The sequence below is a fragment of the Dermacentor silvarum genome, chromosome 8, assembly GCF_013339745.2.
Source record: "Dermacentor silvarum isolate Dsil-2018 chromosome 8, BIME_Dsil_1.4, whole genome shotgun sequence".
NCBI classification, from domain to species: Eukaryota; Metazoa; Arthropoda; class Arachnida; order Ixodida; family Ixodidae; genus Dermacentor; species Dermacentor silvarum.
Genome location: NC_051161.1, coordinates 13,092,048 through 13,117,908, shown reverse-complemented (window position 1 = coordinate 13,117,908; position 25,861 = coordinate 13,092,048). Strand labels below are relative to the sequence as shown.

General features: G+C 45.5%; 1 protein-coding gene across 1 annotated transcript in view; it reads right to left on the bottom strand.

The window, feature by feature from the left end:
- LOC119460640 (suppressor of lurcher protein 1-like) overlaps window positions 1–25,861 on the bottom strand; it is a 141,185-nt gene that overhangs the window by 59,165 nt on the left and 56,159 nt on the right. Inside the window, exons 5-6 of the mRNA XM_037721672.2 lie at window positions 25,272–25,486; window positions 24,115–24,331 (exon numbers count right to left, since the gene is read on the bottom strand). Coding sequence (XP_037577600.1) covers window positions 24,115–24,331; window positions 25,272–25,486 — 432 coding nt within the window. The remainder of the gene's footprint in view (window positions 1–24,114; window positions 24,332–25,271; window positions 25,487–25,861) is intronic.

Genomic DNA, 25,861 nt, shown 5'->3' with positions numbered 1-25,861 from the left:
CGAGCAACATCATCGACAGCACATGCCAGAACAGCGTCGCCGTAAATTATCTCAAAATCATAGCGAACTCGAGTACTGCGCGGACGCCGACAACTTTAAGATAAACGATCTTCCCGCAAAGGTATGTGTTTGAACGCCCCTGGTTTCCGTTAATTACATACTGGTTCTCTCTAAATCCATGCACCCTTGTGAATGCAGCCTGTATAACGAATCCGAAGGACTGAAATACAACGAAGGAAGTTGTCACGCGAGAGCACCAATAAATTATGGAGTATTCATAAGCTGGTCAGCCACGTTAGCTGGTTATACGACTGGTGCAGTGAACACCAACCTTTCTTGCACAAACAGCGTTTCGAATTCGGTCCATCTGATTGGCTGACGCCCAGTCCAGCTTGTACAGTGCTGCAGGATATTAGCGAGACGCAGTTTAGGTGGCCGGTCGATAACCTGGCGCCGCCAGTTATTTATTATTTTTTTCTCGCGCTCTTCGTCTTCTCGGCCCTGCTTGGATTGTTCTTCAATGGGTCTTATCTCTGAGTGGTCGTTGCGAGTTATTTATAACGCGACTGTTCTTTTTCTGGGCTGCTTATAATTTGTGTTGTGCATCGGCCGTTTCTAAACTTTGGTGGAACAACTTCGAGATAAGAACGGCGGTACGACAGGACTTGGGTACGCAGGCAGCAAGCGTGGCTAGAAATTTTTCTTGCGCCATGTTTGTCGCATGCTGTATATAACGTGCTACGGACGTGCATATATCAGACGTACAACAAGGCAAAGAAAAAAAAAGGTATTCAGTCTCAAACACTTTGACATCATGTGAGCCAATATATATCAACAGTTGCAATGAACTTGTATAGTCCTCGCTACACGTACATAACCGTTGCCAAGAAAATTGGATGCTATACCCTGGCGAAATTTTCTTGTCGAGGCGATGGTTCAAGCGACATTCCTAGTTCGACCACTAGCGAAAGGACATCATGCCACCAATTCGAAAATTATCCAGTTTATAGCCTGGTGCGTAGCAATTTAGCGGGCCGCAATTTATTTTCAATATAGGGAGAAACTGAAGCTACCGAACAAGAGAGATGCATCGTAAAGCAGTGATATATCGCTTGAACCAACTTCATATTTTCTTTTTTTGCTGTCATGCTAGCCGAAAAGTCATTTTAATTCATTTAAGAAGCTGCAATAAAAATACGCTTTGATAAATTTGATAAACCGCCTCCGCGGAGCGCTTTCTCGTTTGTCTCTTGCCTGCGTTCTATTTCGCAGCCACTGCTTAAAATGTGGTGGGTGGAGAGTCATCAATCAGTTTTACTCGAAAGCCTTATCGTTGCGCAAATTTTAGTTGTGCGGTTACCTGACTCACAGAGCAGCCGCTTGTCGTACAGCTGCGAGCAAGCATGCTTCTAGGAACGTGCTTCTAGAAGCATGCTTCTTAGCGGGTTTTTTCAACAGACGTGATAACAGAACATCCAATTCATCAGGAAAATTACTCAGCAAACCTAACTATACAGCACCTCGACATAAACCTCCAGATAAGAAAGGTCGTTATCCCTTGCGTTGTTTAAGCCATAAAAACAAAAAAAAGCAACCTAATACCAAGTAGTCACGTTACGATTTACTTCATGTTTTGTCAGAAAAACTACTGCATCGTCAGATTGCATCCTGTTGGAACGGCCGTCCTATTTGCCCGGATTTCTTGCTCCTGATGGCGAGAATTGGCCGAGACACAAAAAAAAGCAGCACTTTATATAATGTTGCTTCCTAGTAAAACCATTGCTGACGTCGAAAAGCGTCATTCATCTAGTCACAGAAAGAAAACCTGTTGTGCTGGAGAGAGGAAGAAAGAAAGACTTTCAGGCGAAACTATGTGTGCCTTGCTTTAATTTTATTACGATCTCTTAGTACAGCACCTGCTTGCAAAGCCTGTAAACAAGTAAACCACAATTTCTTCCTAGGAACATAGCAAGGAAAAAACAAAAAAAAAACATAGCACTCAACAAGAGGAAAGAAACTATCACGCTTCTATTCGAGTAAGGCCTTTCATGTGCCCCTTTAAGATTTCCTTTTGGAAGGAGGAGAGACGTGGAGGAGACAAAATGAAAAAAGAAAGACAAACCTCAGAGTAGCCCAACCCTCCCTCCGTCCCACCACCTACCTCCATTTCATGTTTTTAGCAAAGACGTCCGAGCGGCTACCGCAGTGCGTGATTTATATACAAACGGGAGGGGAAAGCGTTCACGCTTGAGAGGAATCAAATCCAGTCCTAGGAACGCGGCTCCCCCTTTCTATTGTTCCCTTTTTTATTTAAAGTAAAAAAAAGAAAAGAAACAAAAAGCGGGATCGTGTCCTTTTATGGCAGGCACAATGGAAGCGTTCGCTGGTGTTTATTGTTGCTTTTCTGATGTAGTCGTTACCCTGTCTGACGTCCACGGAGGAAGATAGTGATGCCTGCTAGGTATTCGCCAACGACCCAGGCAGAGTATTTCTTGCGTGCATAAAAAAGGAAACAAAGAGTAGGCTCAGCCGGTATGCGAGGAATTGTACTAACTCAGTAGTCAGATAACTCGCAAGGGATGCCCTATGCGTGACCTCACTGCATGAGAAACCAGGACGTGTGCCCCACCTGTGCACGTGTTCACTCTGCGTTTCAAGAACGCTTCATTAAGTTCATTATTTAAACTTACGTAAGAAATTGCCTCTATACAACCACACCAGCCGACTAACGGAATTTCTTTCCAACTTTTTTCTTAACGTTCTGCTTCAGTTCATTAGCTTTTGTACGAATTACGCTATATAATGTTTTCTTTTTCACAGTATTCGCTTTGGTATCTTGAAATGTAGGCTATGGCACCGCCTTGTCAGAAAGCTAAGTAACCATAGAACTCTGAGGCCCGAGGAGCAGTCATGTGAGCGCCATTTTGTACTATCTCTCCAATGACGAGTCCTGCTCGTCCAGAATGCGGCGCTTGGCTCTCAGCGAATGCAGTCGAACTTGTGCGTTTAGACCTACGGCATTGTCACATCGCTGGCAGTGCTTAGTTACCCCTTCTCACTTTCGATTCCTCATTTCTTGAAAGAGAAAGACTGCGGCTTCAAATGGCGGCCGCACTATAGGAACAGGCATCGCTTGTTTTCCACGAAGGCCAAACGATTTTCGCGGCACTCGGAAAAACCGCAGAAATCGGCTCTTCCACCGTTCCATGGGACTACACGTGGCGGGCAACGAACTTCAAAATTGCGATCTCTCGCTGCAGCTTTAAACGCTGCGCCGGCGAGCACATGGCTGCAACTATACATATAGCGACGCTTCGGGAAAGAGGCAATCAACTTTAAGCGCATTTCGCCGCCGCGACGAACGGGTCTCTGTCGTTCTTCCATCTCTTTTCTTCTTTTACTCTTCCCTTTCTATTGTTCGTGCCCGGCCATGCCTTCACGCGTGTCCGCTGGAGCGCGCTTTACGCTCAAAGATGATTTATAAAACGCTACTTTGCGCAATGAACTACGAGCGACGCTGTCTCCGCAGTGCGCGGAGTTGTGTGGAAAGGGGGCTGGCGAATGGCGAGTCGGGGGAGAGTGCGACGTGCTGCTGCTGTCGAGCTGTAGTAATGCTGCTTGTGCGAGCCTGCTTTTTTCCATAACTCAGCGAGAGGAAGAAGGAGTTGCCTTTCTCCCGCTTCCATTTCGTATTGTTTTCACGGCAGCGTTTTTCCTTCTACTTAATGCTCTTGCGAGATGGCGCTTCGGAGAGGATCGCGTTTAGTGCAGTGACGATAAGGATTGAAGAAGCAAGTGGTGTAAAAAAGAAAAGAAAATCGAGAAAGAGAGCCTGCATGATTTACAACGAATAGCTTTCTTAGTATTTACTTCGCGTTAGCCTCTCTTTTCATTCTCTAACCGCTGTCCGCACCATAGTTTAGGAACCGGTGGATCATGGGAAGACTCTGCGTGCAGGGTACTTCGTGTTTCCATACACAACTCCTCTTCATCTCTCAACCGGCTCTCACAACTTTAAAGTTATGAGAGAGGTGGGGTGGTTCATAACAATATGGAATGCCTTCGTACAGTGAAATCTTGTGTTCGATTAGAATGACTCCTGAGCTATCCTATGCAGTAAGTCATTTTAGCGTATATAAAGTGTTGCTTTCTCCTATTTATGTATACATGACAGCTCTCCATGTTGATATTCATGTTCAGTTATTCAGTGCCTAATATATATATATATATATTCAGGAATGCATGCGTGACACGTAGGTTCAACCGAATCAACGTATTGGACCTATGATTGGTTGGTAATCTATGGTAGAATGTGTAGCACAACAGCGAACTGAAGACGGACAGGAAAGACGGAGACAAGCGCGGACTTTCAACTCAAATTTTAAACTAAGAGCTCGGGTGAACCTTCGCTTGATTCTGTTGTTTATACCACGATACGGATGAAGAGAATAAAGGCCGCTAGGTGGATATAAATAGAAAGGAATGCAATATAACCAGCTTTAATTTGCGCGCACTGAGCACATAAGATAGAGCACTTTCACAGCCTGTCCCTTACATTGCGGATGATGGTCTTATTGTTTCAACGCGGCACAAAAAGTCATTTCCTCTCCAGTATGCCACACAGGGAAACGCTATGAAGTCAGCTGCTTCTTCATGAAACTGGGGTTTCTGTGTTTCTCCGTATATTACACACATCTCTCTTGCCACACACACTGCCACAGCCTATGCTTCAACTTTGGTAACAAATGTTTTAAACCATGCGAACAGGAGCAGAATATAGAAACGTAACTACGGGTTATACGGAATAAGGCCTCTCGTGAGAAGGGAAGACGACAGTGTTCAGCAGCGAAAGTGGGCAGCAGCGAATCTGAGACGCGATAGCTGAACTCTGGCAGTCGCCCAGCGAAGGTGGAGCCCGGTGCTCTGCGTCTATGCAGCACGTGCGAGCAAAATGCGACGGAGACGATGGTGCGGGCGAGTGCCGTCGGAAGTCGATAAAGGCCGCGCCGAGCCGTAACGGCGTGATCAGGGTTCCAGAAACCGTGCGCTAATGGGTCGTCCTCGCTTGGCTGCGTGAACTCGACGCAGCTATACCGGCGCATTCTTTGTTCTCACTGTTCGCGTGAGCAGTCGTACGCCGCGCGCCGGCAGCTGCCTACAACATGGCGCCTGGGTTACGGCGCGAGCGTTGCTCCGAGTCAAGGCCCCTCGCCGGCGAACCGTTTCCGAAAATGCCTCGTCGTGCGGAGACGGCTGCGAAAACATTGTGTGCCGATGCATTGTTTTGGAGAGCTGCCAAAAAAAAAAAATGCTTAGCGCGCGATAAGTCGCACTTAGGGCCCGTCACTTCCGACGTCAACGCTGTGGCATAGATTTTGGCTTTTACAATACTGAGGCTGATGATGTATTAGTTCAGATTTACTTGCTTTACTTTATCGTTATATTGTGATTTGGACATGTTTAGGCGCTGCAACAAATCACCTCCTTCCTTCGAAGGAGTAAGATATGATAGTAAGAGAGCTGATAACAGGCAGCCCTATACACTGTACAACTGAGTATACAAAGTTAATTAAGCACCGAGCAAAATGACCCTTATTTTCCAATACCAATGCCAGCTGTGTGCCACTGGTTTTATCCGTCTACGAAAAAGTTCATTTTCTGGAAACTATAATACAGTTACGCGAAACCTCCAGTCCAACCATTGTAAGTTCGCCACATTTTCTACTAGCAGTACATGTCAAGAAAGGATAAAGCTTTGTGCGATCAGATCTCAAGAAAGAAAACGTCAAGAAAAAAAGAAAACATTGAAACAGGTGCAGTCTTCAATTGCCTCATTTTGACTACCTAAGCAATAATGCCGCATATACAAGTAGACATAATACAGGGTGTTTCAGAAAATCCGCAAGAAATTTCTTAAAGGCAAGATGTCATAATCAAGCAATCTTTCTGGATTGCTTTTATCCCATAGGCATACATTTTAATATGATTTGAGGCAGTAATTAGACAGGTAATTATGAATATCAGGCTAATTAACATTCTAACGGAAAGAGCCAGACAATCGATCCTATAATGCACGAGTCGAAGCCCGTCATCCGGGAAGTTACTATCCGATTCCAGTCATGCAAAAAGCGGACACCACTAATATTTGTAGCGTAATGAATTCCGACCAATTTCCCCCCAGAAACCCAAAATCGAAGTGCCGAAGAGCGCAACTGTCACGCCCTTAGCAGACGCCCATGATTGACCTCACCTGTTTTAGGGTCAGTTCATTTAGGGTCAGTTTTCTGCGTGTCTGGAAGCAGTTATGCACTTCCCGTATGAGGGGCGTTAAGTGTTGTGCTAGAATCAATCGTCTGACTACATCAGATAAGACTTTAATTAGTGTCATTTGGATAATAACTTCCCCAACTGCAAGCTATGTAGTCATTTTAGAATATATAGCTTTGTGGCAAAATATTTCGCTGCGTCAGTTGGGGTTGGCCTTCACGAGAGCTTATTCAGCGCCAGTTTCAATGGCTGATAGCCCTGCGTGTGATGTCTGCGGCTGCGAGGAGAACACAGACCACCCATTGTGACGCTGTCCTCGATTTGACAAAGACATTCAGTGTACAATGCATAGTTGATCGTCCACTGACCACTGGAACACCATCCTTATCGGTCACCGGGCCAGACGGCAGTGAAAGCACTTTTGTGCTTTTCGAGAACGACTTGTTTGTGCGAGTGCCTTTGGCTGGGGGGCGGGTTGCTGACCGCGCACCTGCACACATTCATAGCCTCCCCTCTCTCTCTCTCTCTCCCTCTCTCTCTCTCTCTCTCTCATATTTCTATTCCCCCATTCCCTTCCTGCAGTGTACGGTAGCCAACCAGACTCTCTTTATTATCTCTCTCTCTCTCTCTCTCTGTCGCTTTGTATCTTGCGCCATATCACAGCCGCTTTTATGCACTTAAAAAAATGGTACTAAAGTTATGAGCATTGTTTCTCATTGTATTTCGCGCCCAGAAGGTGCCCAGAACAAAAGAATGTATTCATTCGAATTCCGCGATGAAGCAAGTCGGGATTATACGTTTCACGACGTGACGGTCTTTCTTTCCTTTCGAAGCGACAGTTACCTGAGGAGACACGAACAGAGGCAGGGGGACTGCCGCAAAAGAGAAGCTCATTACGGGAGAACACTTTAGGCGGAGCACATTGGCAAAAATAAAGGGAAATATATAGGCGGCTAATGGCAAAGAAAAGATAGCTCATCTTTCACGGATGAAAGTTTTAGAACAAGTTAATTGTGTCTCGGTGGCATTTCGGAGAGTCGAACCTCGGCCAGACAGGAGGGCGAATTACACTCGAAGCTGGAATGAGTTCAGGCGAAAAACATCGGGTTGGGGTGTTGGAGGGTGAGGAGACCTGGGGGAAGGGGGGGCGTCCGCTCTGCCGCCGAGGCCAAAACTGAAATCTACTTCGCGACGGCGACGCGGCGCGTGGCTTGACGTTTCTCAATTTTCCGATCGATGGGGCCACTGGCGTGACCGGCTACTATATACTATAGCGCCGCTGCCCGTCGCGTACGTACCGTACGTCTCCATTAGCGGAGAAATGAGAACGCCTTTCTCATTTCCAGTTACAAATAGGTTATTACGGCTCCCGTCGCTGGGCCCCCGGCGCGCGGCGCCTTTCGAGTGATTAAACAGAGCGGGACGCACCAAAAACGCTAGACGACCGAGCACACGGACACGTCTTCTCTGCCGTGTTCCGTCGCTTTGACGGTACTCTCTTTTATCACCCCTGTGGATGCAATGAGGGAAAGCAAAGGCGCAAGGGAAATTATATGAACGCAGCCACGTCTGCGGACTTTGTATTCACGGCCGTGACGACCTATCGATCCCGGACGCCGCCCACCCATTAGTTTTCTTTCGCGTCATGCCCCCATCACCATAATAGAACTTTGGTTCTAATTAAAGAAAAGTCGCAGTTTAGCCCGAAAGTCGAAACATTGATGGCGACGGCGTAGGGTTAGACAACTATATATACCAAGTTAGGGTTGTATTTTATTGGCCGTATAAATTGCAGTACACGTTTGCTTACTAACTAAATTAACGAGCAAGGTGTCACGTGCTTGTTAATGCACAGACGAACACAGCACAGACGAACATCTCACTCGATGACCGCGAACGCTCGCTGTCACAATGCTAGAGGGATGAAGAGCGCCGGCGGCGAACGCGTCTCCAAAACTTGAAGTTCGTGACCTCCAACCGCTGGCGCGCGTGAAGCAGGCACACATACAGCCACCATCCTTCTCGGCTAATGCTCACACGCTTTCCTTTGCATCCACAGTATACGGCGCGCGGGGCACTGTCTTATAGCACTTCGACTTTATACGGAGCGTCAGTGCAACGTCGATCATTCGCCTCGACTATCCTTAAAATTACTATTGCAATAAAATTAATCGGGTAATGGGGGTGATCATCGCGTATTATAGCGGGAAAAAGAAGCGATTAACGGCTAGAAGAAGCTTGAATGGACCTGTAGTAAAACATATCGAGATCTCATGTTTACTTATTGTTTTTAATAATTAGACAAATTATACCTGCTATTCTACGCGATGTGTGATGCGAGACACGCAGTGATATAGCACAGTATTGTCAGGCTTCACATGGGTGTGCTAGTATGAAAGAAAGTTAGCTCGTTTTTCATGGATGTTCAGTCTGCCTGTTTGCTTAACACCACGTGTGCTTAGCCTACGCAGGCATGGAGTTGACACTTGGTTTAGCTGCTGGACACAGGATCATGGAAGCGATCATTTGTTCCGAATGGCGGGAGATATTTGCGGTAACTTCTAATCAGTAAGGCTTCATCGGGGATAGTTAGGGGCTAGTAGCGACTTTCATCTGGAAAGCGCGGCCCTTAACAACGGTGCTTTCGAACTAAGTTGCAGCTGATGCCTTCAGTCAAAAGGGTACATGTCAAGCTTGCACTTCGTATTTACGTATAATTTTATAGCTAAGGAAGGGCCACCAGTTTCGTTGTTTGCCCAGTCTTCGCACCACTTAGGGTGAAGCTGCCCCTGTTTTAGGTGCGAAGCACCTTATGCGCCCGGTCGGTCGGCGTGTCCTGTCGTAGTCACGATAAGCAAGCGGCTCGTGCTCGCGCTCGGCACGCGCTCGTGCCACTGCTCCCGCGATCGTCGTCGTCTTCCACAGCTGGCTGCGTTGCCGCTCATCATTCCAGCGTAGAAATTCACTTCTTTTCTGTCGTCGTAATGAGGAGGCCACGTTTACGGGGTTATGAGCCCATTAGCGGTGCATCACTGCATGCTTCGCACCTCCCCAGGTTTCACGTTAGTGGAGCTGCATTTCGCTCAATGAGTCATTTGACACTTACGCATAAAATTTAATTCACCGCTCAAACCGAGCCTACGACTTAACTAGTACTAACTGTAATAACTAGTAAAAACTAAAACAGCAAGAAAGACGTCCATCATGGCCAAATTGCTGCAGGAATCAAATAAAACAATGATGGTTTCGATAATACGTCATGGTAAAAGACATCATCAAGCTTGTCCTAAAATAATACTAGTGACGACTGTATTTTTCTGCACCAGATAACTTCCACTAGCCGTTTATTATTTACAAGCTCCTCAGTTGGGCTGACGTCCAGTTGTGAACGGCATTATATACATGCAAGTATGAAATATAACATAAGCATGACCTGTTTTCCTGGGAAATCAGACTCGACAATAACTTCATTTTGTTTACACCCCTAGAAAAAAGCCGAAGCACACATAGCTATCTTCCTTTTTAAAATTAAACAAATTCTGGCATTTTACGTGCCGACACCACGACATGATTATGAGCCATGCCGTAGTGGGCGTCCACGGTTTAATTTTGACCACCTGGAGTTCTTTAACGTGCACCTAAATCTAGTTAAACGAGCATTCTTGGATTTTGCCTCCACGACCACGATCGGAACCTCAACATCAGGTTTAGCAGCGCGACGCCAAATAACCCCTAAAACAACTGATTATGCAAGCGAGGCGGGTTTTCATTGCTGTTTTTACAGTTGACTGCAAAAACCTGGACCCGGCTTACGGGCCGAAGATTAGTATATAGAATATTACAAGTAAATGAAAGTCGGTCTTCGGAGCCCGCGAAGTCGAACCGCAATAAAAGATCCCGTACCAATTACTGCGCACTTGGTTACGCGACAACGACGCAATTATGAACGGAATACTCCCCGTAAACCTGAGAACAGGGCGCCGGATGGGGTAGATAGGTTTTATTTACTTAAACGGCAAGCAGCAAACTTACATTTTTTCCCGTTTGCTATAACTATAACTGTTATGCGCAAAAATACACACGTGGTGATGCATGCTGCTTGAAGAACAAGCAGAATATTTTTCCTCGAAAGAAACTACAATAACGTAGAATGAAAGCCGTAGCTGCGGCCGCAATTCACGTGTAATCACCGCGCGGCAGAAAAAAATATGCTTACGAAACAAGCACACGTCATATGTAATTAGGAACACAGTTTGAGTGGTCCGATCGCAAATATTAGCACATGAAGTATTATAAACGGCCACGCCAAGCAGAATCGTCAGCAATTTGCAACGGCTCCACCTTGATGCAGCCAAATGCAACCAATCCACTTCGATCGCAGTACCGCCACAGTATTTTTTGTCTTCGGGTGCTTCCCTGCAATGCGTGCGCGGTGCTGGCCGCTCGGCCCACTCAGCCTTATTCTAGTAGCTTCTAGCTTTAACACATAACATTGGCTCATATGCATTTTTAAAGCACACTGGTCTCTTAATATAACAGCGCATTACATTCGGCGGCTTCTTTGATTTATTTTATTTTCGATTAGTTAGCCATTCGGTATGTGCCATTGGTTGTGTATCCATTCTAAGCTAATCTTTCAGAATGGTGTGTTCTATCGATAGAATTGATCGAATTATCCGGCAGGTCGAATTAAGCAAGATGCAGAACAGCGCCAAAACACACAGCTGATTCATTTGGCAGTACAATGTGTTGGCGGGCTAGATGGTGCGAATCCATAATAGTTGAGAGTAGTGTCTTGTCCTGTCGTCTTTCTTGTGTCCGTTGTTTTGCTCTAAACAAAGTAATCATTTGGCAGTATTTGGCCGATTCTAACCCACTCCCGAATTACACGCACGCCCACTCTCTGTGTGTCCGAAGTAGTAAACTAACGAATAAATGACATTAAAGCTCCTAAACAAAGTAGAAGTCTAATGCGTACCCGATTATTTAGCAAGATAAACTGTACAATGACGGCCGGTTTTCTAAAGTCAGCTTTGCCACATAAATTTTAAAGTTTTTTCTGTCACAGTACACATGTGCCGCGCGAAAAAGCAGGCGAACGTTGCGAATGCAATTTTGGTATCGTGTTCCATTGCACCGCGCAGGCAATTTACGGCCTTATTTTCTTGAAAAAGGGCACACGTTAGAATCGGGTTAATACCGTAATCAAACATAGGTAGCTACGGTTATTGCTTGGACATATACATAGGGCGGGCCGAAAATAGTGTTTTCGACGAGAGATGACTTGTGCTCAATCGAGACAAGCACTGCCACAAAATGGGTCGCCATAGGGGTCCCCAAGGGGGTCAGGCGCGTGCTTGCTGGCTAGTCAAGTTTGATTTATCTGACGAAGGTCAAGTTTAGTATTGAAATAACGAAAGTTTTGGCCATAGAAATGCATGAGCGCTGGCCGGGTCCTTAGGCTGGGATCGGATAAACCAGTAAATTTAATTAACCACTGTTTATTTACGGAAGTCTACTGCATTTACAGGTATGTCCCAATATAACACAAGAGAGATAAATGTTGTGACCTTTGCTATGCACAGACACAACCGTGGCGCGAGATTATACGTTGCGTAGGATGGAAGTAAATCCAATTGTACGCAACGCGTGTTTGGTTGTTATCGCTAATGCTCTGGCGTTTAGAAAAGAAATCCGAACATCGCGGGACACAAATTATACACCCTGATAAAACAAACATGATTTGAGCAGGAAGCGAGTGAGTGAGTGAAATAACTTTATTGAGCAGGAAGCGAGTAATATAATTTTAAGCAAGTGTTACACGTTTGTAAAACGTGAAGGTGAAAGCCTGCCAGCTGTGGAAGAAGACGATGACGACGACGACGACGAACGCGAGAGCAGTGGCACGAGCGCGAGCAGCAGTATGGGAACGCTGGCATGATCAGCGGTATCGGAGCCAGCTGTGGAAGAAGACGACAACGATGAACGCGCGAGCATTGACACGAGCGAGTCTCTGTGACCACGTGACGTGTGCAATCAAGCACGCACTATAGGAACATCTTTACTAAGCCACAACCGTGGAGTAGCCGTGGCTTCGGAAAAAGACAAAGGCGCCGTTCTAAACGGTTTCGTTTTTGATGTTCTCCGCCACAAAGGATCAATCGGCTTGAAGCCGAGGAACTGCACAGATTTCTACCAATAGTGATCATTATCGTAATGTCCTGCCTCGTCTGCCCTCCGGTAAGCTCGTCACGCATTCCGTTTTTCTGCATGCAGACCTCGCTGGTCGTCCGTACCGGGCCCAAGACTTTAGAGATGCTCTCCGGAAAGTTATTGATCTCAAAGACATAAGCTCGATCGGTCAATTACAAATGTCCCATGTGTGGATGGTGACTTGCAAGACAGCGCTAGCTGAAACCAAGCTAGTCACTTGTGGTGAATGTCTTGTTCGTGCCCGCTGCTGTGTTGTGATAGACTCTGAGCCCACAGAAGATGAAGCTGCTATGGCTGCATGAACGTATATGGAAGATATTGGCATACATGAAGCGCTTCAGTCATTTGGGAAGATTAAAGCCTTATCTGCAGAAACTTGGATGGTGTCCGATATGGAGCAGATGCGCACACTTAATCGAGACATCGCAGTGCCACTGGCGGATGACGCCGATAAACTAGGGAATCGCACAAGACCACCTGACGATGCTTTGCAAGACCATATCATGGATGCTACCGAGGTCCTAGATGCAACGGCCGGCCTTCCAGGTGCTGTGATGTCTGACGCCAGCGTTGTCGACAAAGCATCGGGAAGTGAGTGCATAGTTGCGGTGATGTCTGAAGACAAGGCAGAAAATGCAGATATGACACTCCACTGTGTGAAGAAAAGGCCGACTGCTCCTGAGTCAACGGCGAGGGAGCAGGATAATCTCAGTCGCGCTACTCCTGCAGAAACTTCAGAGACGGAACCACCTAGTGCACAACACCTTCTTACAGCACGCACTGCAGACGTACATGTCTGCACCGAAATACCGGCAACTGAGCGTCCTGCATCGTGCAACACTGTTACTAGTGAAGAAAGTGACTCAACAAGCGGTCCTAGACAATCACGTCGCCAGAGAACATCAAAGCATTCGGGGAAGTGCAGACGCTCGAGATCAAGGAGACCTGGAGTTGGTACGGAGGAGGATTCGCCTCCGCTTTCCCCGCCAGATCAACGCATGCAGTAATGAGGCAAAGCTTGTAGTCGCCACGACGCTGTCCCATCAACTTATTTTTGCAACGGTTAACATATGTGGCCTCCGGTCCCGCCAGAAACAGGTGCAGCTACGCCGGTTGCTGTTCAGCAGATACTTTGACTTCGTAGCCGTTCAGGAAACATATATTGATAGCGATGAGGAGACTGAGAAGGCTTTGAAGCCATTTTTCTCTGTATTTCATGTATTCGTGTCGCACGCTGTGGGCCTTTCGGTGGGCTGCATGCCTTTTGTTTCTCAGGAAGAATTTACCATATTCTGCTGTCGCATTTAATGTTTGAAAATTTGAAGAAAATACTTTACTGGAAAGTCTTCATAATCTCTATGATCTAAAATGTGAAGCACTGGCTTTTATGTGGACGAAATTACTACAGCTAAATGTGCACTTCAGGAATATGACAGTGAGGGGCGATTTATACAATGCGATTTTATGCTGCATGGCTTGCCATGACGCCTAATCAACGTATATGCCTTTAATGATGCACCGCGAGGCATTAACCTTTGAGAAAATAGGTAGCTTACTTGACTGTGACCGTAACGTTTCGTTTATGGGCGATTTCTATTGTGTGTGCACTCCAAATGACCGTACGGGGCCTAGTCGTAGCGATAAGAGTGCTGAAGTGTTGCCTCTTATAGTTGAGAAGGCTGGACTGATTGACACAGGGGCACCGAGTAGCCTCCCCTCTTATACACATGCACAAGGAAGTACCCACACATGACTTGATCGCATTTATGTTTCATCGGTTCTTATATCCCCTGAACTGTCCTGTAAAGCAGAACATGTTTCTTTTTCAGATCACTGGATTGTTACCGCGCCGATTGAAAAAAAAAAAAAAAAGCACCGTTCAAATTTCAGACCGAACTGGGCGCTCTGGAAACTTAACTCTTCACTTGTGAATGATGGGGACTTCATTTTTCGTGTGTGGTTGGCACTCAAAGCTTGTCTGGCTGCTCATATGCCTTTATTTGCCTCTTGGGAGCTTTTAGAACAAGAACTTCGGTCAATTGCGATAGAAATTGGATCTGTGAGGTCGTTCTATAGAAAATTTGAAGAAAATAATTTACTGAAAAGTCTTCATAATCTAAAATGTGAGGCACTGGCTTTTATGCGGACGAAATTACTAAAGCTAAATGTGCACTTCAGGAATTTGACGGAATACACTACAGAGGTGCCCGTGTTCGATCGCGAAATAAACGTACTTTGCATTCTGAGGAACCCACACGTCAAACTTTACTTGATGAATACCACAATGCAAAAAGCAGGCTGATACCAGATATTTATTCGAACTGGTCTTTGGTCTCTAATACAAAGAAAATTATGTCCTAATTTTAGTTTTACTACACGACATTGTTTAACACCCCTTATAATAAACAAAATGATAATGTGGTAAGACGCTTTGCGTCCTTTGTAACCCGTTTAACTGAAGAAGAGTGTGCTGTCATTAGTGGTTCTTTTACTCGACAAAAAATAGAATTAGCTATTGTCCAATTACCGATATCAAAGACACCGGATCTGGATGGCATTTCAGGCGAGTTTTATAAAGCTTTTAAATTCCTACTTTCTCCCGTGTTACTCAAGGTTTTCAAACTTGGTTTTGATCTGGATACTCTTCCTCATTCACTAGAAGCCACACAGTGTTCATTCCAAAATACACCGACAGCGATAAATTGCGATATGTTGAAGCCTACAGACATATTACACTGTCTAATGTAGACGATAAAATTTCTGCAAAGGTAGTATCAAACAGACTACAATTTGTAATGTCGATTCTCATTGGTTCTCACCAAACCTGTGGTCTGAAAGGCCGCTCAATACAAACATACACATTGCCCGTACAGTATTGGAACACTGTTCCAGTTCTTATGATCAACCAGCAATGCTCCAAGTAGACTTAGCTAAGGCTTTTGATAGGGTTCGTCATTATTTATCTTTTCTCTTCTCAAGCATGCTAACGTCGGCTCCGTTATATTTAAAAGTGTTAAATTGTGCTATAACGATTGTTCAACTCGTTTGATTGTAAATAATCACCTGTCCACGCCTGTGTCCATTCGTTTCTCTGTGAAGCAAGGTTGTCCCTTGTCGCCATTACTTTTTGCCCTTTACTAAGAACTACCGAGTTTAAACGTAATTAATTCTAGTAATATTCAGTGGTTTCAGTGTTTTCGGCACAGAGGTAAAAGTGCTGGCATATGCAGACGACCTCGCTTTCTTTTGCACGGACAAGCCCAGTATCAGAACTGTGGTGTCTAAGATAGAGGAATTTGGCACCATTTCTGGTGCCCGAATGAACTGTGCTAAAAGTTTGGGGCTTTGGTTTGGCTCATTGATCTTTAAGCCGACACATTTTGCTGGTATTGAATGGACTTGTCCGCCACCAAAATACCTGGGCGTTCCATTGGATGCATATAAGTCAAGTGCACATTACTGGAGAGAGCGTGTACCAACCCTAAGGCGTTATGCCCAAATATTCGTTCCGCATAATCTCTCTCTTTGGCAGAGCTAGAGCGTGCAATTTATTTTTGGCAACAAAACTCTTCTATGTGCTGCAAATAATTCATTGTTCCAGAGTTTACATACAGCCGTTCCACCGAATATTTGCAACCTTTATTTGGTCATCATCTTATGAGCTAACGAGGCGTGATAATATTTTCAGACCAGTTAGTGCAGGCGGTCTTGGCGTGGTTCACCTTTATGTCAGAAAACTAGTGTCTAGTTTCACCTTTTTTGGAGACTGTTCTCACCCATTACTTCGGGCGTTTTTGCAAGTTAATCTGGTCAATGTTATAGCAAATTTAGTAATTTCAGCAAAATTTGCTTCTCGTCCACATTTGCAGGGATTCATGCGTGAAGTATGCCTCTCAATGCGTTTTATGGCAGTGAGGTTCTCAAATGTGTACTTATTCTCTATCTCAAAAAAAATCTGCATAAAGATCTAATTGATATGCTTTTTAAACCTCCGTTATACCAATTAAAGCACTGCACGGGCCTGATTTCTCGCCCGGGCCCGGCCCGGGCCTGCTTTACGAGGCCCGAGCCCAGCCCAGGCCCGTAATATAAAGCCCGAGCCCGGCCCAGATCCGTGGTTCCAAGCCCTGGCCAGGCGTTCATTATTAAGCTTAGCTACGGTCCGCGTGTGCATGGCCAAGCACGGCCTGCAATTAAAAAAAAATTATTTTTTTACTTACACATTGTAACGTATCTGTCAGCCTCACCTTCTCAGGGTTTAATCAGCTGCAATAAATAAGCAATAAAAGACCGAAATCTTTGTTTCTCCAATGAGCATCAGTGCATGATCCGGCCTATTGCCTGAGCTGTTATTTTTCCGCTGGTGCGCATGCATTTACATTGATTTCATGATATGGTCCTATGATGTCATTTAGCATGCGAATATATATATATATATATATATATATATATATATATATGATGAGTAGTACATGAATTTGTCTGAATTTTGGGCTTTGGGCTTCATACGCGTTCTTGTGGCTTTGTTTATATATATATATATATATATATATATATATATATATAAGCAGGCGAATTTACGAGCATACAGCATAAAATAAACGCACAAGTAGAGACACCCCTTGCCTTAGCGCTAAAGAAATAGAATAGTATCGAGACTGGTGCAATCGCAAAAGCGGTAACATGGAAATGGTTTGAGGAGCGGTTTTTTGTATAATTTATTTTTCCTTGTGGCAGCAATGTTTGTTTTTGTGGAAAAGATAAAATGATAACTTCACTTGTTTTCCTATTTCCTTTGCTAAGATATGCAAAGAGTCATCTTTATTGCACGTGTCACTTCAGCTTGGCACAGAACGTATTGAGCCATGCAATGTATAACGTTCGCGTTTGCTCGAAGGCCCGACTTGGGCCCTTTAATGAGCGGGCCCGCAGGCTCAAGCCCGAGCCCGGCCCGGTCCCGTGGCTTTAAGCCCCGGGCCCGCCGACAAACGCTTCGGACGGTCCGGCCCGGCCCGCGCGCCGGGCCTGGCCCGTGCAGTGCTCTAATACCGATCGCTGTACATCGGCTTACCTGGAGATGACGTGCTTGCACGATTCAGTAAAGTGCCTATTTCTCCACACTCCAAAACATTCCTCTTCAAAGTGCACACTGAAACGTTACCTGTTAAAACCTGGTTAAATAGGAAAAGCATCTTTGTATCTTCGATTAACTGTCGTCTATGTAATGTACCGGAATCTATAGAACACTGCTTTATTGATTACAAGGACGCCATATTGTTTTGGGACATTCTTCAAAGGACTCTAAAAGAAGGATCTTGATATAAATCCTCACACGATACGATGGTGCGCGGCTTCGCTGAAGCGAGCAACGCTCACGCAATTTTGGACACGCGCGCGCCTCGGGGCAACAGCAAGCAATTAATAAAAAATAGGAGCACGCTTAAGCTTGACCTTCAAGAGTGGAACACGATAGCATTATTGGACGCCGTTGACATCGACACCGACACTGTATTTTCTGCGACATGGGGCCCGATCAAAATTTAGAAAGGCTTGGTTTGCAACATTCCCTTTTATGTTGCCTGGTACCAAAGTACAGCGAAACATCATCAGAATTGGAGCACGCTTAAGCTTTGCCTTTAAGACGGGAATGCGATAGCATTAAAAGATCCCTGGCTGCTTATCAGGCTTTTTTCTCGTATATTAAAATTACAATCCGACGCTATCACGTTTGTATTTTGTGGTTAAGTCGTACTTTACGATTTTTCTGACGAATTTTACTTTGAGAAATTCAATTTTCGTTCACTAACGCCTTGCGCCACGCGAAGTGCGCGCCCGGTCGGGGTGGCTTGGGATGATGCGGTTCGGCATGATTATTTCCGCCAGACGCCGATGCCCACGCCAACGCCGGATTTTCTGTGACACGGGGACCATAACGCTATCGCGTTAATAATAACCGAGGTCCTATAGAGCCTTCATATTTTCATATAAGGCAGCTTATATTGCCCCTGTAAAGATGTAAATTCGCGAAGTCGACTTGAAGGTGGTGGTGTAAGCTTGGCCTTTGTAAGCTGACTTTTAAGCTTTTAGCGCAGCTTGACCAGAACGAGCAAAAAAGAAGGTAGAAGGGGTAATGAAAAGGACCGGAGAACAGGGTGCTCGTTCTGAGCTGTGCTACAAGCTTAAAAGGCATGACATACCAACTCGCCCAAACTGCTACGCTTTTGTAAGCTGGCGTTCCTACGTTTTGTGTTGCAGTGAAGCCTACTCATAATGAAAAATGCGATGCGAACGGTGCCCGATAACGCTATCGCGTTCCACTCTTAAAGGCGAAGCTTTTCGTCAAGGCGTAGTTTCGCCAAGGTCACGGCCAAGTTCACGAATGGGTCATAGCAAGGTCACCGCCAAGGGCACCGCCAACTATAGACACCTAGGGCTTTCGCCTTAATATTGTGCACGCAGGAAAGGTGTAAATTACTAAGGAGCCCTGCAATGCCTCTCACTTAGTCAGGGGCCATTTTGCGTCAGCAGAAACTCTTGTGATTGCAAGCACAATACATCGCAATCCACCTTGTCCAGTGCGAAATTTGCGAAGTTCATATTACTCGCTCATTCGTGCGCGGCTATAATGGACCTGTCTTTAGCTCCTTTTTTCTTTCGGTGTTGTGCCTGCGAAGGTCACCTGTTTATCCAATCAAGAACAGCTGCCAATGATGGCTTCCGTCAGGCATGGACGCACATATGTCCGTCTCGACGTAAATGAGTCAGCAAGGACTAAAAGGAAAGAAGTGGGAGCACGGTAGAGTTGAAAGGCTCCTTCCGGGTCAATTTTTTCGCGTGAATCAAGAGTGCATCCTTTTTAGCACGTCAAAAGTTTTCCAAGACAAGAATGAATTTAAACGATAAAGACTCAAAACGCCTCATAAATTCACACAGTGATGTAAATGTAGTCAGTAGGAACTAGTGGTGATATATACATTTGCATCTTTCGCGCTTACAGGAAAAATTGCCTGCAGAAGAAAGACAGAGAGAGATGACTATGTTGGGGAATGGATGCTTCGTGAATTATTGCTCAGCTGGCTTTCCCACGTGCGGTGGCGAAGGATAAAAAAAAAGAAATGAGTAAGAGCAAAGTTCGCAGCTTATTCTCCACAATCCGCGGCGGAACAAATCTCTTTGCTCGCCATGCTGCGCGCGACCCGGCGGACATTCATCTAATCACGAGCTCCCGAGCAAGAAAGCGCACAACTGCTGCTGTCCGCATGAAATCGAGTTACTGTCGTGATGAACGATGCGGAAGGAAACCTCGCTGATGAAATTCCGTTATTCGAATTCTGTTTTCGTTTCGAGGCGCATGCGGGAAAAGAATTCGCCGCTCCGCGTGCTCTCAGTGCAGCAGCAGCGACGGTGCTTGCTTTGTTCCGGAAGTGGTCGCCGTCGAATGTTGCCACAATCTTTCTTTTGTATTTGTGAACGCCCGCGCTGCTCGGCAGCATTTGTGTTGTCACGGCTCCATGTACGCGCTATTCATCAATGTTAAAATGTGGCGCGCATTGCCTTTTCCCGGCCGGGTTCACGGGTTGGGCGGCATAAACTCGGTGCCGGCGAAAGAGGATTGATTATTCGCGGTTGGCCTCTTGAATCGCATTTCACCCAAACAGGCTGCAACACAATGACCTTACCTGTCTTTTTCGCGCTTGCTCTTCTTCTTAGCCCTTTCCAACTAGGAGTTGTTTTTGTTTTCACAATCTTTCGCCATTGAACGCAACATCGCTACTGCATGGAAAGTACAATACAAGAAATTGTTATCCGCGCCATATCTGCCACCTGAAGCTGAGCCGAGTGCTGGGAGCTTTGTAAAGGAAACTTGATTTTTCTCTGCTCTGGCTACCGTGTTGACATAATATCACTATGACTATGGCAATATATATATACTTGAACAATGATACAAGGTAAAGAGAAAAAGCGAGTAATTCGTTTTAATTGCTCAAGTTATTTACGTTTGAAGCTAGCCTGGAGAATTTTTTGAATCATATATATATATATATATATATATATATATATATATAGTAGTAACTGGATTTTTCAATGGGCCAAGCGTATTTAGGAAAATCAGAAGCACAACCTCGCGGTTATCTTAGGTTTATTATTTTCCCAACAGTTTCGGTCGGTGGACCGACCTTTTTCAAGGGAAAAAGGTCGGTCCACCGACCGAAACTGTTGGGAAAATAATAAACCTAAGATAACCGCGAGGTTGTGCTTCTGATTTTCCTACATATATATATATATATATATATATATATATATATATATATATATATACATATATATATTGAATACCTCCTGTAGCACAAGAGACGTTAAAAAAGTTGTCGCAGTTTCACCCGAAAGGCGAAACATCAATTGCGATAGCAAATTTGTAGGGAGCTATACGGAGTAATGATAGTAGCTTTATCAGCTGTATGAACTTGGACATGCAGCAGCACCGGCAACACGCAGAACTGTTGTCGACGCCGTCGGCGTTATGCCCGCGTTCGCACAAAACGCGTGCGGCGTTGGTGACTGTTGCCGGAGCCTCTGGGGGCAGCTCGGTTTTCGACTACATCAGAACGGGACACTCGTCGAGCTGCGTCGGAAGTCTTTACCACCTTCTCGCCTCACAACGTTTTTACATAAATACGCACTTGGTGCCGCAGCTAAACGCCGCCTCCCCCCCCCCCCCCCACTCCCTGCCTTTCGCGCGTCGGAAGAAGGTGCGTATGCGCTATTGTAAAGGAGGAAAGAGACGCCTACTTCTGCAGCCCTTCAGGGAGCACGGCGCAGAACGCGCGTTTGCTGTCCGACGTGCGTTCGCTCCCCGTGAAAGCGCGCGTCCCTCGCACCCTTTCACTCGCACATACAGCGTCCGGAGCGCGGCGACGATTTCATCGACGCTGACGTCATACGGAACCTCACGGCGACGGCGACGGCGACGGCAACGGCGACGACGACGGCGACGCCGACGGCAGAAATCTGCTTTGGAGTGTCCATATAATTGCTATCGCAATAAAATTAAATGCAGGGGTTTGACGGGCCACAACCGTGATTGGATTATGAGGCACGCTTGAGTGAAAGACTGCGGAATAATTTCAACAAACTGGGGTTCCTTAACGTGCACCTAAATCTAAGTACACAAGCGTCTTTTTTTTTCTTTTTTTGCATTTCGTCATCGTCGATATGTGCACCGAACGCCACGCCCTCGAGCTCAGCAACGTAACGACATTAGCACTGGGCTACCTCAATGGGTCCCAACAGACATTAATATTTTGCGCGTTGTGTTTGCATGGTGAATGGCAATAAGTGTTTTCTGACAGCCAGTTCCTTTCGAGCTCCGTCTTACGCCATAGAATCAAAGTGAATTGTTATCCGACTTCATCAATCAACTAGAACAGGTTTCGTTGCTAATGCACGGATTATCATGATTTTACTCCAGAACACCAAAAACTGGCACTCGACAACTCTCGTGTGCAATTTTACTTGAAGACTGCCTTTGAAAACCACCTTATAATCTTCCTGGTGGTCATACGGTTATAAAATACGGTTGCTATCAGGAAATACGGTTATTATCACGACTTTACTCCAAAACACCGATAACTGTCTCTCAACAAGTTTCCTGTGCAATGTTACTGAACGCTGCCTTTGAAAACCACCTTATAAGTCTTCCTGGCCGATTGAGGTAATTTTGCGTTGAATGAAAGACTAATAACCCATAATAACTCACAATGAAAGAATGTGCTGAAAGTGGTGGGAACAAAGTAATTGACAGCAAACGCTTTTCCAGTGTCCTTAACTCCGGCTTATTTAGGAACGCCAACCAAGAGTACTCGGTGTTAATTTAGACAAAACATGACTCAGTGCTGCCGTTGCATGCGTAATCACCAAAGAGCACTCACTCTTAACGACAGGATGCCAGAATAATGAGAGACGACAGCCGAGCGTCAGTCCGTGCGAAAAGCGTTTCTAAGCATGAAATTATCCTGCCTAGTTCGGCAATAGCACTTCCATCGCATTTCTTCTTTTCTTCCCCTCCTCTTTTCCTCCCTTCTCTCGAAACCGCACAATTAATTAGGCCGAAGTGCCATCCAAGCCCCAATCCATTTAATCAGTAATTCCCGCCCACACACGTGCCTAGCTTCAGCAGGTGTTCGTAACTATGCGACTGCGCTGGAATCCAACGTCACAAAGCGTTTTTGTTGATCGTGGAGTAATAGCGATTGCATACGCTTTCTTATGCTTCCGGTGCACGGCCGCTTCCTTCGGCTTAGGCTGTAGCAGCAGTTAACGCTCATTAACTCCGTGACGCCAATCTGCCCCTTTGAATATTAAAAGAAAGCTGCAGTCTTCGTTTCTCTGTTTTAGGAAAAGTAGGCCAAAGGCATGCACGGATTGTGCAATGGTGTTAGTGCTTGGAGTATGCCTTATATTTTACTGTTCATGAATAACGAGTGAAGCCTGTAGGACAACATGAGCAACAAGTTCGACAGCGAGAATGTGGATTACGGTATCCGGTTGCAGTACAATATATTAGCGATCACGCTTCAGCGATTACGCTGAGCTTGTGAACAGTCATCCGCTGTCTCCTGTGTGGCATACATCTACACGGGTTAATAGCGATGCGAGAGCCTTGCGACGGTCCTGTGTCTCGAAGCGAGGCTCACTGGAAAAGGATTCCAGCAATCACCGGGTTCGTCGCATGCCTTTCCCAAGGTTTAATTCAACTGATGTAACGCAAACCCTGGGGAGTCTTAGCCCGCGTATACCATAGCTCCGGCCAATACTGTAAGCGCCTTCGCACTTTTGACAACTTCCTTGCGCTCAGTGAGCGCTCCCGTAAAAGACATGTCGGCGCGCTCGCCCGGAGTCACTCGTGGCCGTTAGCGTCTACTTTACTGAGCATGTACTGAACATGTCAAAATACTATAGTAACATTGATTGGGCCGGCATCAGAAAAACAAAGATGTACAGTCAAGTCTAACTGGAGGTGCAAAATGCAGAGCTTAGAAACAGCTTATTTCGGGCTACTCCATCCCACAATTCATTTCAGTGCGCTCTGAAACGAACGGACATTATTTTTGGTGCCAATGATTTGCTTCGTCATTTTACAATAATTGAAATGGCATTGGTGATTAATGAATACACAGAAATAGTTATAAATATTCATCAAAACACAAAAAGATTGGTCTCTTGGATATATATAATTCAGGAGCTTTGCATATGGTCATTATGGGTTTATAAACCCAACTGCAGCGGTAAAAGTTTACGGTGATTTTCGCGCACCGTGAAGAAGAGGTGACTTGTTGCTCTTCGCTGTCCCCTACACTCTTAAACACCGGGCGCGCTTCTTGCGTGCTATCAGGGTCAGAACCACCTCTTACCCGCAATAGTAAAGCTTACGAAGCTGCAAACATGATAATTTAAATAGCACCATGTTGGAAAGTTTTCGAACCGAATTAATGCAAGGATATAGCCCGACGAAATAATTTCTTGAGTGCTTTCAAAATATTCGATGTTTTCTGCTCTTTGCCTAGAGCCCGCACACTTGCTAAGATCTCGGCCCTAAGATCTCGGCCTCAAGCAAAAGGTCGAGGGAGAGCTGACCTGTAGTCACCCTGTTGAAGCCGAATCTTCTCGAATGTGATGCGTACTCTCTCGTTGAAGCGCGCCACAAAGCTGTACAGGCAGCGCACGTTCTTCGGATACGTGGACGGGTAGAGCGGAGAGTAGAAGTGGCCGTGACCCTCCGTGCGATTGGCGCTCGCGAACCTGTAGCTGCATGTCGTGTTGGGAACGGCTGCGCCGTCCACTCTGTACATGTCTGCGCGACAGAGAAGAAAGAGGAAGAAAAAGGAAGGTCGGTTAGTCATGCGCAACTATATAGGAATGGTTGAGCGAGTTTACAGTGTATATATTGTGGTAGCAAGAGTTGTAAGCTGTCTGCTCTGCGTCAGTTCAGTTTATTTACCGGTGAACGCTAAAATCCGACGTTGAGACAATAGGTGCATGTAGCACCAGTTACAACACGGACAGCGAAACTTTACGATGCGGTTTCTGTGCATTGTGCTGTGCAACCTTTGCCTTTCTTTATCAAGGACCAATATAAAGCCTTTTAATGAACCAACGTAAAACACCCCCCCCCCCCCCCCCCCTGTTCCATAAAAAATAATTATGATGCGCTACTATGAAGAAGAAATGCATTTAATAACAAACCAAACAAGCAGGCGAAATTTGAATGGCTACGTCGTGGCTTTAGCCATACTATGACTACATAGTTCATCTAATTCTGACTTAGGCACCAAAGATTGTCATTTCGGATAAAACGCTTAAGTTGAAGGCTGCACAGCTGTTCGAAAGCCACTCGTCTGAGAACCCAACAATTAGCGTCAGAGCAAAAGTGGGCGCGAGAAGCAGTCACAAGAAGTACGAAACGTTCCTTATTGTTGTTTGTACGAATTAACTAAATTTGCAACGAACTGCGAACTGCCTCGCAAGCACAATTTTTAGCATTGTTTGTTGCTATTCGGAAGAAATAAAATTAGCCAAGATTTCACTTCCGGTATTCTGTTCCAAATCCTGTTTTCGTATAGTAGAAATAGAATATATTAAAATTGATTTTTGAGAACGGCTTTATCCTTGATGCCGATATTACCAGTACTGAACGACTCTCGTAGCTCCATCAAGCTGCATACTGGCTTTGTGAAGGCTCGCTTTAAAGAGCATCCACGAGCACGAAGCACAGCGCGCAAGTAGGAACTCACTTTTCTTGATGAAGCGGTAGGTGCCTCTGAACCCCGTGTTGTCACCGTGTTTCCCGTCCGAGTGGAACTCGAACACGAGCGCCCTACCGGCCGAGTAGTGGACTTGCTCGATGTCCACTTCGGTGCCACACAACACCGAGTTCCAAGTCGTCGCTTCGTCCACGTCCGTCCCGTTCAGATGCAGGAACAGACGCACGAAGTCCCCGCTCAGGCACCTGCTCGCATCGGCACGTACGCGTGGCATCAGAAAGCTCACTGATGATGTTCCAAGTCTTCATAAGTCAAAATACATTAATGATAAGTTAGATAAAAGCTCAGGGATCCATCTTGGAAAAATACTATATTCTGCACCGTTGCCTTTTATTTTTCTTGCCACCACAATGTTGACAGCAGCGTACTGTGACAATTTATGGTTAATTCTAGCATCTACTACTGTTCCCTTAATAAGATTTATTGCCCCATTGTTAATGATAATTTCTCTTCTCAGTCCATTTCAAAGATTCATTTGCCCCAGTTATGTCTCCAATCACCATTTAGATCCAATATCTATTTATTCATTTACTTGTTTCTACACCGTATACCTTTCAGTT